Consider the following 12,668-nt stretch of genomic DNA (forward strand, 5'->3'; position numbering starts at 1 on the left):
TTTAATATTGACAACTTTGAAAGTCACTGAAAAAAATTAAATGGCAATTTAATGTTAACAGCTGCTTATGGTTATCAAATCCATCAAAGCCCTTCATGAATATATTAGGCACAAACCCACTGAATTACTGTTGCTAAAGACAGCTTGGTATTTTAAAATTGCCTAGTGAGAATAGATGTACTATAATAAGAGGAAGGACTCTGATCACAATTTACTGTGTTGTCTTTGCATATAGAAAGAAACCTAGGTCCGTTTCTAATTATTTAATGTTCTAAAATCTCTGCTAACTTAGCTATAAAATGACTCTAGAAGTGAATTAGAAAATTAGGTTTCATCTAAATTTGTGTTTTTAAAAAACAGAGCTACAATAACAAAACAAAAATAAAATTCCTGTAACAAAAATAATTAAAATTTAATAAATAGTTCATATTGAGCCAATTAAGACTCAGAGCCCAGGGATGCCTGGTGGCTCAGTCATTAAACCTATGACTTTTGCTCAGGTGATGATCTCACGGTTCGTGAGTTCAAGTCCTGCACCGGGCTCTGTGCTACAGCTCGGAGCCTGGAGCCTGCTTCGGATTCTGCATCTCCCTCTCTCTCTGCCCCTCTCCCACTCACTCTCTGTCTCTTTCAAAAATAAACATTAAAAAAAAAAAAAGACTCAGAGCCCAAATGTGAGTCTTCCAAAGTTTAATTAATAAAGCAGTCATGCTCTTCAGTTCCTTTCTTCTAGAAGACTGTCTTCTCATCAAATGTCGTTAAGGATGTTGTGGGGACCAGAGCTATCCTAAAGAAAGAGCAGGGCACACAGCATAAAATATACCCATGAACGCCTTGCTTGGTTTACACAGCTAGTCTTGAAACCATTCCTTGGAAGGTCTATGCAGCCTGCCTTCTCTTAGGATTTTTTTTAAAATATGGTTTTTAAAATATATATATAAATGCTTATCTATTTTGAGAGAGAGAGAACGTGCGTGCGCAAGTGGGGGAGGGGCAGAGAGAGGGAGAGAATCCCAAGCAGGCCCTGCACTGTCAGCACAGAACCCAACGTGGGGCTCACAAACCGTGAAATCATGACCTGAGCCAAGGTCAAGAGTTGGATGCTTAATGATTGAGCCACCCTGGTGCCTCTCTCAGGATGTTTGAAATTCCAAAACACTGTTTTCAGTTATCTTTCATCCAAGCCACAGGGTGCTTAATCCAGGTATAAGATGACCTGACTGCTCAAACCAGTCTAGATTGAGGTGTACAGGGAGACACTTACCCATCCACTCTCTTGTCTCTGATTGGTAGAGCTTCAGGGAGTGCAGGTTGGGATCATCCTTGGGAATGGGGTGGACTGGAAAGGCTTAAATTATATTGAATATATTTTTAAGTAATGTGAACACCCGACATGGGGCTCTAACAACCCTGAGGTCAAGAGTCACATGCTTTACCAACTGAGTCAGCCACCCCTGGAAAGGCTTAAACTATACCAGTGTCCTTGCACATTATCTCTTATATTAAGCTCCAGGATAATCTCTGTCTCTTCTGAGCCAAGAATAAAATGGAATCTTCAAGGTCACTCAATTTGGAACTCTAAGGTAGAAAATAAAGATTTTGAAGAAAATAATTACGGGAGAGAATCAAAAGTTCTCGTCTTTTGATGTAGCTATTCACAGTTCAAGGTGACTTCACCAAACCATGGAGGAGTAAAACAGTTTATATGGAAAGGAGGAGGGAGGTCTGCATTCAATTTTATATAATATAAAGAATGAGCATTTTCTTGGCATGTGGTTAGTGCACATACTAACCTAGCCTGATTAGTAAAAGGCAACACAGGGATATGGGTCCATCCCTTCTCTGGAGATCTACCTAGAATCTACCAGATATAAATCAAGACTGTAAGAATAAGACAGCCATAGTCCAAGAAGGCTAAAAGTAATCCAAACAAATATGTCCCTTTTACTGAAGGTAGGCAAGGTAAAAGACTTGGTTTTAGAACCCAGGCTGGAGAAACTTAGTTACTAGAACCAGGATATGAGGTCAGAGCCAGGTTACCATCAGGACTGAACTTACAATGGTGATGTCTCCAAAGCATTGAGAGTCTGGATAGGGGAAATTAACATCAGTTAAAGAGAGAAGAGGGCTGTTACCTGGGGAGAGAGCTGGGTAGCCCCTGACTGACAAGTCTGGAATGGGACGGACATTCTCTCACCTTATTCCTGATTGGTAGAATCCTAAAGGCATATAGCAGCACCTTGTTAAGAGCTCAAATCCGGTCTATATTAAGTTGCTTATTATTCTTTTAACATAATTGGCTAGGGCAGCAAAGTGCCTAAGCACATGTTTGTGTATATGCAAATGAGATGGAGAGCAAAAGAGAATGAATGTGTTTCCTTATCTTGTCAATAAATTACATTGATAGGATTAACAATAATCACGACCTAAAAACTGAAAAGGCAAGTTAGTGAGCTGCATCTGTCAGAACCTGTTGGCTCTGGTGGGTTCTGTGTCATACCTTTTAAGGGTAAATGACCTCATATGAATTCCAGTGAGAAAATAGTGTTTTTCTGGCTGGCACCACACAACAATAAACTCATCCCCAGCAGCCCTAGATGATTCAAATGAAGAGAGGGATAAGAATTTAGAAAATGACAACAAACCTTCACTTCTGAAAATTCTCTTATTTTTGATTTGAGAGAGAGAGAGAGTGAGCAAGGGAGAGGGGCAGAGGGAGAGAGAGAGAGAGAGAGAGAGAGAGAGAGAGAATCCTAAGCAGGCTCCGTGCTCAGTGTGGATCCCAATGCAGGACTCCATCCCACAACCCTGAGATCATGACCTGAGCCGAAATCAGGAGTTGGACACCCAACTGACTGAGCCACCCAGGTTCCCTGTCCCCACTTCTGAAAATTCTTTAAAAAGCCCATACTAGATGACTTGAAAGACACAGGTTTAAAAAGTTTTAAATAGGTATTAGGCCACAAAATAAATTCAAGATTTCGGGGAGCCTGGGTGGCTCAGTCAGTTAAGCGTCTGACTCTTCATTTTCACACTGACAGCACGGAGCCTGCTTGAGATTCTCTCTCTCCCCCTTTGCCTCTCCCTCTTCTCTGCTCTCTCTCTATCTCTCTCAAAGTAAATGAACTTAAAAAAAAATCAAGATTTCAATTGCTTCTTTTGTCTAGTCCACCTTATATATATATATATATATATTTAGGTAATCTCTACACCCTGTGTGGGGCTCGAACTCATGACCCTGGGATCAAGAGTTGCACGCTCCGCTGACTGAGCCAGCCAGGCACCTTTCCATTCTTATAATAGTACAAGTGTGTGCTTGGTGGCTTTGCAATCTGTCAACCTACTTTTCCTGGAATTCCCTTTTATGTGTTTCTGGCTGGGGTGGGTCACAAAAGAGATTCTTGTGTGAGATTTACAGGAGTGATACAGTAGTCACTTTGTAGCTCACATATATTGTTGCTTATCTTCTGGTTCACCTCCGTGGCATGTGGCAGCAGCCAGGCCAGAAAGCCAGAGAGGGCAAGTTGCTTGGTCTTCTGCCGGATCCTCCTTTCAGTTTTGACTCTTGAGTCAAATGTGTTTTTAATTCTGGAACAAAGGACTCCGGCTTCTGCAGGATGTCAGGGTCAGGGGCAGCAGAAGGTAGCTTTTGTTTCAGGCGGTCCCCGTGACCATGGCTTGTGCTTCTGCATTCCAGCTTGTCGTGAGTCTCCTCTATCTTCCCTTCGTGACTCCCTGCCTTGTAGACTTCAAGCTCCAGCCACGGATCCAAAAGTAACAGCCTTACAGAGACAGTTTAACCACATTCCCAAATTTTGTAGGGTCAAACCTCTGTGACAGATTTCTTCATATATCTCTTCTTATATCTTCATATATCTTCGTATATCTCTTCATATATCTCTATCTCCATTCTGGTAGTTTCACTTCTCTGCTTGAACCCTGACAGAGATGGAGACAGTGAGAGTACAAAATGAAAAGGGGTCTTTTGACTTCCCAAAGACCATTGACAGAAAGCTGGTTGAGCAAACTATGCAACTGAAAACATGGGTTACCTTTCATGGGCAAAGAAGGATGACTCAGAAGATAGAACCAAGACCCATAGAGATGTTATCCCAGGTGGGAATAGAATTGCTTTTAATCAAAGAACATTCGTTGGATTTTAGAATTGCTACGAACCAGTAATCACTGTATACTTCTTATTGTCCCTACCCCTTCTGAATAGGAACGTCTACAATGGTTATCTCTTTGTAGATAACCATCTCATTGTCTGTCTCACCATTCCGTGTTATATGGAGAGCAGGTAACTTGTCTTTTTACTTCATAGGTCTTTAAATTGAGAAAACTGTACTCGAGGAGCTGTGTTTAAGCAGCAGCATCCATACCCTGACTTGATTTAGATAATGAGATGCTGGATTTTGAGCTGCTATTGTAATAGGATGAGACTTTATAGGTGGCTTTGGGAGGGAATGGGTATATTTCGCATGGGAGAGAAATGTGAATGACTGGGGAGGGGGTGGGAAGAGGGCTGACTGTGGTAGCTAGCTCTCAATACAGGCCCAGTGATTCTCCCCTCCTGGTATTCATTCACAGCCTCGTATAGTCCCTTCCCTCTCTATAGCAGGTTTGGTCTGTGTCACCCAGACGATATAGCAGCAGCAAAGTGATGCCACTTCTGAGATTAAGTGATAAAGACACTGCGGCCTCTGTCTTAGCTGTGCTATCTCTTGGATCACTTGCTCTGGGGGAAGCCAGTTGCCATGTCAAGAGGACATTTAAGCAGCCCGGGGAGAAGTCTATGGAGTGAGGAACTAAGGCCTCTTGCCAACAGCCAAAGAGGAATTGGGACTCCAGCCAACAGTCCCGTGGTTGAACTTCCTTGAAAGCTGATCCTCTAGCTATGGTCGAATCTTCAGATGACTGCAACCAGGGCCACCCAGCTAAAATGTTCATGGATTCCTGACTGTCAGACACTACGCGAGATACTAAGTGTTTACAGACAAGTTTTGTTATGCAGCAACAAGGAACTATAGAATGCCTAAGTATAAAATATAATTTTTTCCCCACATGCCTTATGAATGCCAAACTAAACAAAGAGGAGAGGGGTAGAGAAAAAAAGGTAAATTGTGTGTTAGCTCATTGTTTTTCTTCAGGTCTCCTTTAGATTCTTTTAATCCTAGGCCTATTAGCAAATATTTATTCAGCTAAATTTGAAAAGCATCAGGAAGGGGGTTAGCTTTAGTTACAGGGATATATATATATATATATATATATATATATATAGTTCTCTCTTTACATATCCATATATACATCTTCATTGAACTGGAGGATTCCAGTTTGAGAAGACAAATCATAAGATTTTCTAGTGTCTTCTTTGTGGAATGGTAGGGAAGCTGTTACTGCTCTAACAGGTTGAGATTTTAAATTTCATTTATTACTCTTTTGGTTTTTTTTTTACCTAATGGGACTAGTTTAAAGAATGTAAAGTATGATTTGATTTCCTTCCTAGTTTTTGTTAAGGAAACATTTGGAAACAAGAGAAATAATATTTCTTCTGGCCTCTATTTCTCTTCCTGTCTTATAATCAATTTCAGTAAGTTTAACAATAAACAGTAAAAATGATAGAGTATACAAAGCATTGCCCAACTGAATCCATCACAAACCTGCGTCTGAGAATGGTTTCCTAAGTAGGGGAAATGTGTTTCACACAAAAAGTCCATTTTCTGTTATTGCCTTTTTTATTTGGACTACTAGATGCTATATATTTTAAGGCAATCTTAATAGTTTCCTGTCACTAACAAGAATGACTTGTCATAATGAGCAGTGTAGACACTGTCCATTTGATCCACTCCAGAAAACTGTCTATTTGATACAAGAGTAAATCACTTCAATTCCTTTGTGGGATGAGTGGAGTGTAAATAAATAAATGAGACACAAGAATAAAGAAAAAATGTGGTCAGTTCTATCAGAAGGAAACAAAGGATAGGAACATTTGGAGGCCTGGTTTAATAAAAAATGTGACAAGGCAAAGAATTACATGTGATAACTGTAAAGGGAGGAAAGACTCCTCACTAATATAAAATGCCCGAGAAATAATTTCTTTCTTCTTTAGGAAGGAAGATAATTTTGTAGTTTAAGAGTAATACTTCTCAATTCTTTGAAGCTAGAGGGCCCGTGTTGTAAAAAGACTATTTACTTTTACCTCCACCAAAAAGAATTCTAATTTTCAGTATTCTTTTTTTTTTAAATAAATTACATTTTATTTATTTATGTTCATTTACTTTGAGAGAGTACAAGTGAGGGAAGGGCAGAGAAAGGGAGAGAGAGAATCCCAAGCAGGTTTCACGGACCTGATGCAGGGTTTGAACCCATGAAACTGTGAGATCATGACCTGAGCCGAAATCAAGAGTTGGATGCTCAACTGACTGAGCCACCCAGGCGCCCCACAGTACTCTTTCTATAATTCATCACATTACTAAATCTGAGTAGGAATTTCAGATTCCATTTTAGGGAGTCGGGTTGTTTTGGGTGTGTTTTATTATTATTATTATTTGTGTATTTTACTTCCATTATAAAATTTTTGTCCTGTTTTTGTTTTTTAAAGTTTATTTATTTATTTAGATAATCTCCACACCCAACGTGGGGCTTAAACTCATGACCCTGAGATCAAAAGTCACATGCTCTTTTGACTGAGCCAGCCAGGCACCCCTGTTTTTTGCTTTGTTTTGAGAGGACTTCAACATGTTCTAATTTTTCCTTTTCCAATTAGTGTGTGTTGTATCTCTTACAGAATTGTACAAAAATGTCATTGCATTTGACTACTTAATTTTTGCTATTACTGTCTAGACTTTTTTTGTATGAAGTATTAACGGAGCCATTACTCTGTCAGATTCAAGGTTCCAAATGGGGATGAAAGATATGTTATGACAAATATTGTGCCATCTAGGAGCTGGAAAGTGATAAAGTGATTCTCAACATCAAATCCCAGGATGTCTACAAAGCAGGAAAGAACATACAATGGGAAAAAAACGAGTCTCCTCAACAAATGATATTGGGAAAACTGGACGGCAAAATGCAGAAGAATGAAACTGGACCATTTTTTAAAAGTTTATTTATTTATTTTGAGAGAGAGAGAAAATTCATGTTGGGGAGGGGCAGACAGAGAGGGGGAGAGAGAGAATCCCAAGCAGTCTCCACACCGTTAGCACAGAGCCCAATGCGAGTCTCAGACCCACAAACCATGAGATCATGACCTGAACCGAAGTGAGATGCTCAACTGACTGAGCCACCCAGCTACCCGTGGACCACTTTCTTATACCATACACAAAAATAAATTCAAAATGGGTGAAAGATCTAAATGTTGAAAAAGGAAACCATCAAAATACTAGAGAAGAACACAGGCAACAACCTCTTTGACCTCGGCCAGAGCAATTTCTTACTATCACCAGAGGCAAGGGAAACAAAGCAAACATGAACTAGTGGGACTTTATCAAGAAAAACCTTCTGCATAGTGAAGGAAACAATCAACAAAACTAAAAGGCAGCCTACAGAACGGGAGAAGATATTTGCAAGTGACATATCTGATAAAGGGTTAATATCCAAAATCTATAAAGAACTTATCAAACTCAACACCCAAAACACAAATAACCCAGGTAAGAAATGGGCAGAAGACATGAATAACACTTTTCCAAAGAAGATATCTAGATGGCTAACAGACACATCAAAAGATGCTCAACACTCATCATCAGGGAAATACAAATCAAAACCACGATGAGGTACCACCTCACACCTGTCAGAATGCTAAAATTAACAATACAAGAAACAACAGGTGTTGGCAAGAATGCTGGGAGAGGACAACCCTCTTGCACTGTTGGTGGGAATGCAAACTGGTGCAGCCACTCTGGAGAACAGTATGGAGGTTCCTCAAAAAATTAAAAATAGAACTATTCTATGATCCAGCAATTATACTAGTAGGTATTTACCCAAAGGATAAACAAATACAGATTGAAAGGGTAAACACACCCCAATGTTTATTGCAGCATTGTCAACAATAGCCAAACTATGGAAAGAACCTAAATGTTCACTGACTGATGAATGGATAAAGAAGATGTGGCGCGCGCACACACACACACACACACACACACACACACACACACACACCATGGAATATTACTCAGCCATCAAAAAGAACGATATCTTGCCATATGCAACCATGTGGATGGACCTAGAATGTATCATGCTAAGCGAAAGAAGACAATCACGGAAAGACAAATACTATATGATTTCACTCAGATGTGAGATTTAAGAAACAAAACAGATGAACATATGGGAAGGGAGGAAAAGAAGAGAGGGAAACAAAACCACCAGAGACTCTTAAAAGAGAGAACAAACTAAAGGTTTATGGAGGGAGGTGGGTAGGAGATGGGCTAGACAGGTGATGGGTATTAAGGAGGACACTTACTGTGATGAGCACTGGGTGTTGTATGTAAGTGATGAATCACTGAATTCTACTCCTACAACCAATATTGCACTGTATGCTAACTAAAATTTAAATTAAAAACAACAACAACAAAAAGCCCCAACAAATCTCAGGATGTCTAGAATCAGAACTACCTGGGGCTTATTTAAAATGCAAATAATCAGGTCCCACCCTAAGTAGAATCAGAATCTCTGGGAGTGGAATTTGAGACTCTGTATTGTTAATAGTTCTGTCATTGCAATGCAAACTGAAATTTGAGGACTATTGATTTAGTGAGGGTTGGAGGCTAGAGGAATAAACAATTTACACTGTGATTGGAACCACAATACAGTGTTTACAATAGTAGCATGAAGGAAAGAGTTTTGCCAGGGCAGTTCTCATATGAAGTGTGTGTGTGTGTGGGGGGGCATTAAGCATATATAAACATACACACACATATTTGGTATATACATATATAGAGAATATACACCGTATACAGAATACACACACACACACACACACACACACTTAAAGACACCAGAACGTGTCTTTGGGGTTTTAGAGAAAATCTGTTACGATTTACAGATAGAAGACGTGCAATAAGCATTTTGTTGACTAAACGATCAGGTTGGATTGAACACATTTTATAATTCCATTCTAATCACTTGCAATTTTCTTTTTGATGTTTACAGATGGGACAGTAGTATCGATGTCTATTTAGCTATATATATTTTTTAACTCAAAAGGCCAGTGACTAGAACTCCTCACTCTTCATTTGTACCGGGGGAAGTCGCCCCAACAATAAGAATCAGGCAGAAAAGTAATTTTAAGAGCCAATCGGATTGCTTTCTGGAGCAGTTCCAGACTGACCTCTCAGGGAAGACTGGCGGAAGATGGGTCTTGGTTACCTCATTCAATCGGACAAAGAAAGCCATAATAGTTTAGGGAGGCTGAAAATTCCTGCGGGTTACTATGAGAGGTGTTAAACCTCGGCCGGGCTTACCGTTGGCCAGAGGTCCCTTAATCGGAAAACTTAGAGGTACTATGGACACCTTAATTTTCGGGATCCTGGAGAAACGATCAGCAGTTGTGGAGGTACCAGTAACCAAAATGGCTGCAAGGCGCTTCAGGCTCCGGATCAGCTGATGCAGCCAGAGTTCGCTCCCTTCCCACCAGCGGCTCCTCCCGCTCCCTTACGTAGAGGTGGGCGTGGCCTGTTCTGAAGCGCTTTTCCGAGGCTAGGAAAACCGAAGGATACACATGCGCAGTTCGGCCCCTCAGGCCCTTTGGTTCTCCTCCCAGCCCATCGCCCCGCCCCGATCTGCCGGGAGGGGCTGGGCCGAGAGTCCGGCCGCTGCTGGCTGGGGCTTTAGTGACTTCCTTGTTGTGAACCCCGGCCCGGCAGTGTCCGGACTCGTAGCCCCGCTGCCCTTAGCGGGACCGCTAGCCCGAGTCTAGGTCGCAGCCGCAACTCCAGGCCGTCGATTCCCTTTTCAGCACAGGTCTTTCCCCTCCGCACGCCTCGCGCTCCCTAACATGCCCAACCCCAGCAGCACCTCCTCTCCCTACCCCCTCCCTGAGGAAATTAGGAACCTGTTGGCAGGTAAAGAGCGGGGAAGGGGGCGGGTAACGCTGCCGGGGCGGGGACGGGGGCCAGGGGACGGCGAGCCGGTGGGGACAGAAGCGTTCAGAGTCTATGCCCTCCCTCCCCACGCTTCCCATGTGTCCTGGCCGGTGGGAGCGGGACTGGGAATGGGGAAAGAGGGGTTTGAGGAAGGGAGTGGGCGTGTGTTGAAATTTGGTCCGAGGATGTTGGGGGAGCCCTTTTTGATGAGCTACACTAATTGGATCAGGACATTTCTGTATGCATCGTGAGGACGTCGTGTGCGTGTGTGAGAAAGAGAGGCGAGGGAGGGAGAGGGAATAGTAATGCGTGTGTGAGAACTGGGAAGGGATCAGAAGTCAAAGAAGTAGTCCTTTGGTGGCCTGACCAATGGAGGAGAAGGGTGTAAAAATGCAAAAAGATGTCTGAGCTACAGGTGTTAGGGGTTGTGGGACGCAAGGTTTTGTCATTTCCAAAACTCCCATTTTTCTTAAACATTCATTGTGCTCATATTTAAAACTTTGAAAGAGGGCTTGATTCTCAAATAGCCACTGTTTTCAGCCTGAGTAACATATTAAAACAAAAAAGGAAGTATGTATTAAGGTCCAACTTCCTGTGTCACACGATGAAAGTACATCTTTGCATCCTCATCTTCCCCTTTTAAGTCTTAAATGACCATTTATAGGAACTTACGTTAGGAGTTCAGGATGCGGTTCTTCAAGGCTGTGACGAATCCACTGCTATAGTCCATCACTATACTAGATATGGAGATGTATATTTCTGCACAAGGCAGAAAATACATCTTTTTAGGGTAGCACAAATCTTACCTATCCTGATGCTCTTGGAATTCTTATCATCATTCACTTTGTCCTGCGTACATCAGAATTCTAGAAACTGAATTTGGATTGTTTTACTTGAGTCATCTCCTAAGTATTTATCTTTCAATATTGCTCATGGATAACTGGATTAAAAGAGTTTCTTTTGGATGTATATTACAAGGTGCTTATTTTAACCCTTAATATCTGACATGTGGCATTTTAAATAGTAAGTTGCTGTTATAGCAGTGTGAGACCAAATCTCCTAATATGCTGTTTTGCTGGTTAGCATCATGAATATGATCAAGAGAATAAAACCAGTAGTGTGTGAATGGAGACTTATGTTTGAACATGATTACAGGGTGATAAATGCATTTGTGGTGGTATAGTATTTTACTCTAAGAATTGCTTATTGTCATTAATGGGTACCACTAAGGGAGATATAAAGAACTGTAAAGACTGATTTAAGGCAGCTTTTATTCCATTATATGAGAGTTTCACTCGAGTACTGCTTTTATTTTACGACAGTTAACATTTTCATTGTTACACTGCTGGAATTGTGTGTTTAGAATACTATTTTAATAACCAGACCAGAGAAGTGTTTATCATTATTCCAAAAGTAGATGGCACCACTTTCAGGATTTTCTAGGTGTGAACTTTTTGAATTTAAGAACTAAAGTGCAGACCTCTGGGTGCACCCCTTTAAAGCTTGAGAGCTCCCAACAGTAAGCAGTTTGTTGTTTGGGTCCATAATCAAACATTTGCACATAGTATGATTTATAGGTTATGAGACTCATTATTCTCTGATCCCCATAATTACAAATATTTCGTGTGGCCCTTATTTTTGTAATTTAGTTGAAAGCTTAGAATTACATAATATTTAAATTATCTCCGAATGCTAACTTCCTTTATTTCTCTTTAGTCAGTTAATATGCCTGCATAATGTCTGAAATGAGTGTTTTAAAAGTCATCTTACTGTTGTTTTCATTTTTTCACATGCAAGCAAGCCACATATTAAAACACATGAAGTATTAAAAACAAATAGTAAAATACTAACATTTTGGAGATTGTAAATTTGGCTTATACTTTATTTTCAGAGGACATTTTTAAGAGGTATGGATATGAGAAAATACCTATTGTCTATCTATACTTTTTAAAGAAATGAAGCAAGTGAACCAGTGTTTTTCAGTTTTCTTCTTTAACTCATCATTCAAATAAAGTTGCTTAACATTTTATGTTTGACTGTAATTAAACTCTTTTGGGGGTAGGAAAGGTTTCGGGAATAAACGTTCTCTGCAGCCTTTTCACAGTTTCCATCCAAAAACTTCTGTTGGGGTTGTACATGATTATTTGCATAATTCAAATGTGTTGGGTAATAGTACATGGGTAGATTTAAAAATTACTAAAACTCTACAGGGAGAGCATTGGCTTACATTTTAGAGATTGCTGGATTACCTGGTACTTTCTTTGGAACCAAGAAGGAGATTTTGGTAGCCGTGGTGGTAGTTAACAGTTGAGCTCTCTAACAATGAATTCATGGTGCTGTGCTAGAATTCCAAGCCAGAGAAGACAAGGAACTAGACTTTTCAGGCACTTGAAATCCCTTGCCTACAGAAGAAAAGGATATCAAGTCAAAAGATAATGCCTATCAAAATAACATTGCTTTGGACAGTTCCCTTTGTGTTTCGTGTGCCTGTTTTCCAAAGCGTTATATGTCCTCTGTGTCAAATGTTTGACATTTCAACTGCTTGATTGCACTATAGGTGCTCAAAGGTATTCTTACCAATTTATATTA

General features: G+C 40.5%; 1 protein-coding gene and 1 long non-coding RNA gene across 4 annotated transcripts in view; one reads left to right on the plus strand and one right to left on the minus strand.

Moving 5' to 3' along the window:
- Nucleotides 1-673: 673 nt before the first annotated feature.
- Nucleotides 674-10,879, minus strand: LOC147583184 (uncharacterized). Of its 2 annotated transcripts, none has more exons than XR_015246090.1 (6): nt 10,752-10,879; nt 3,345-3,939; nt 2,501-2,593; nt 1,476-1,578; nt 1,265-1,348; nt 674-787 (listed from the first exon to the last, which is right to left on the minus strand). It is a non-coding gene; the product is annotated as an uncharacterized LOC147583184 (long non-coding RNA). The 2 variants fall into 2 exon arrangements; XR_015246089.1 differs by lacking the exon at nt 10,752-10,879 and adding an exon at nt 9,459-9,742.
- The window catches only part of SKAP2 (src kinase associated phosphoprotein 2), a 182,980-nt gene continuing 180,119 nt past the window's right edge, over nt 9,808-12,668 (plus strand). For both annotated transcript variants that reach the window (XM_025930011.2, XM_025930012.2), the window contains exon 1: nt 9,808-10,058. In XM_025930011.2, the coding sequence (XP_025785796.1) occupies nt 9,992-10,058 (67 nt within the window). In that variant the 5' untranslated portion in view covers nt 9,808-9,991. The remainder of the gene's footprint in view (nt 10,059-12,668) is intronic.

This window comes from Puma concolor, chromosome A2, assembly GCF_028749965.1.
Source record: "Puma concolor isolate L17-30 chromosome A2, mPumCon1.1.hap2, whole genome shotgun sequence".
NCBI lineage: Eukaryota > Metazoa > Chordata > Mammalia > Carnivora > Felidae > Puma > Puma concolor.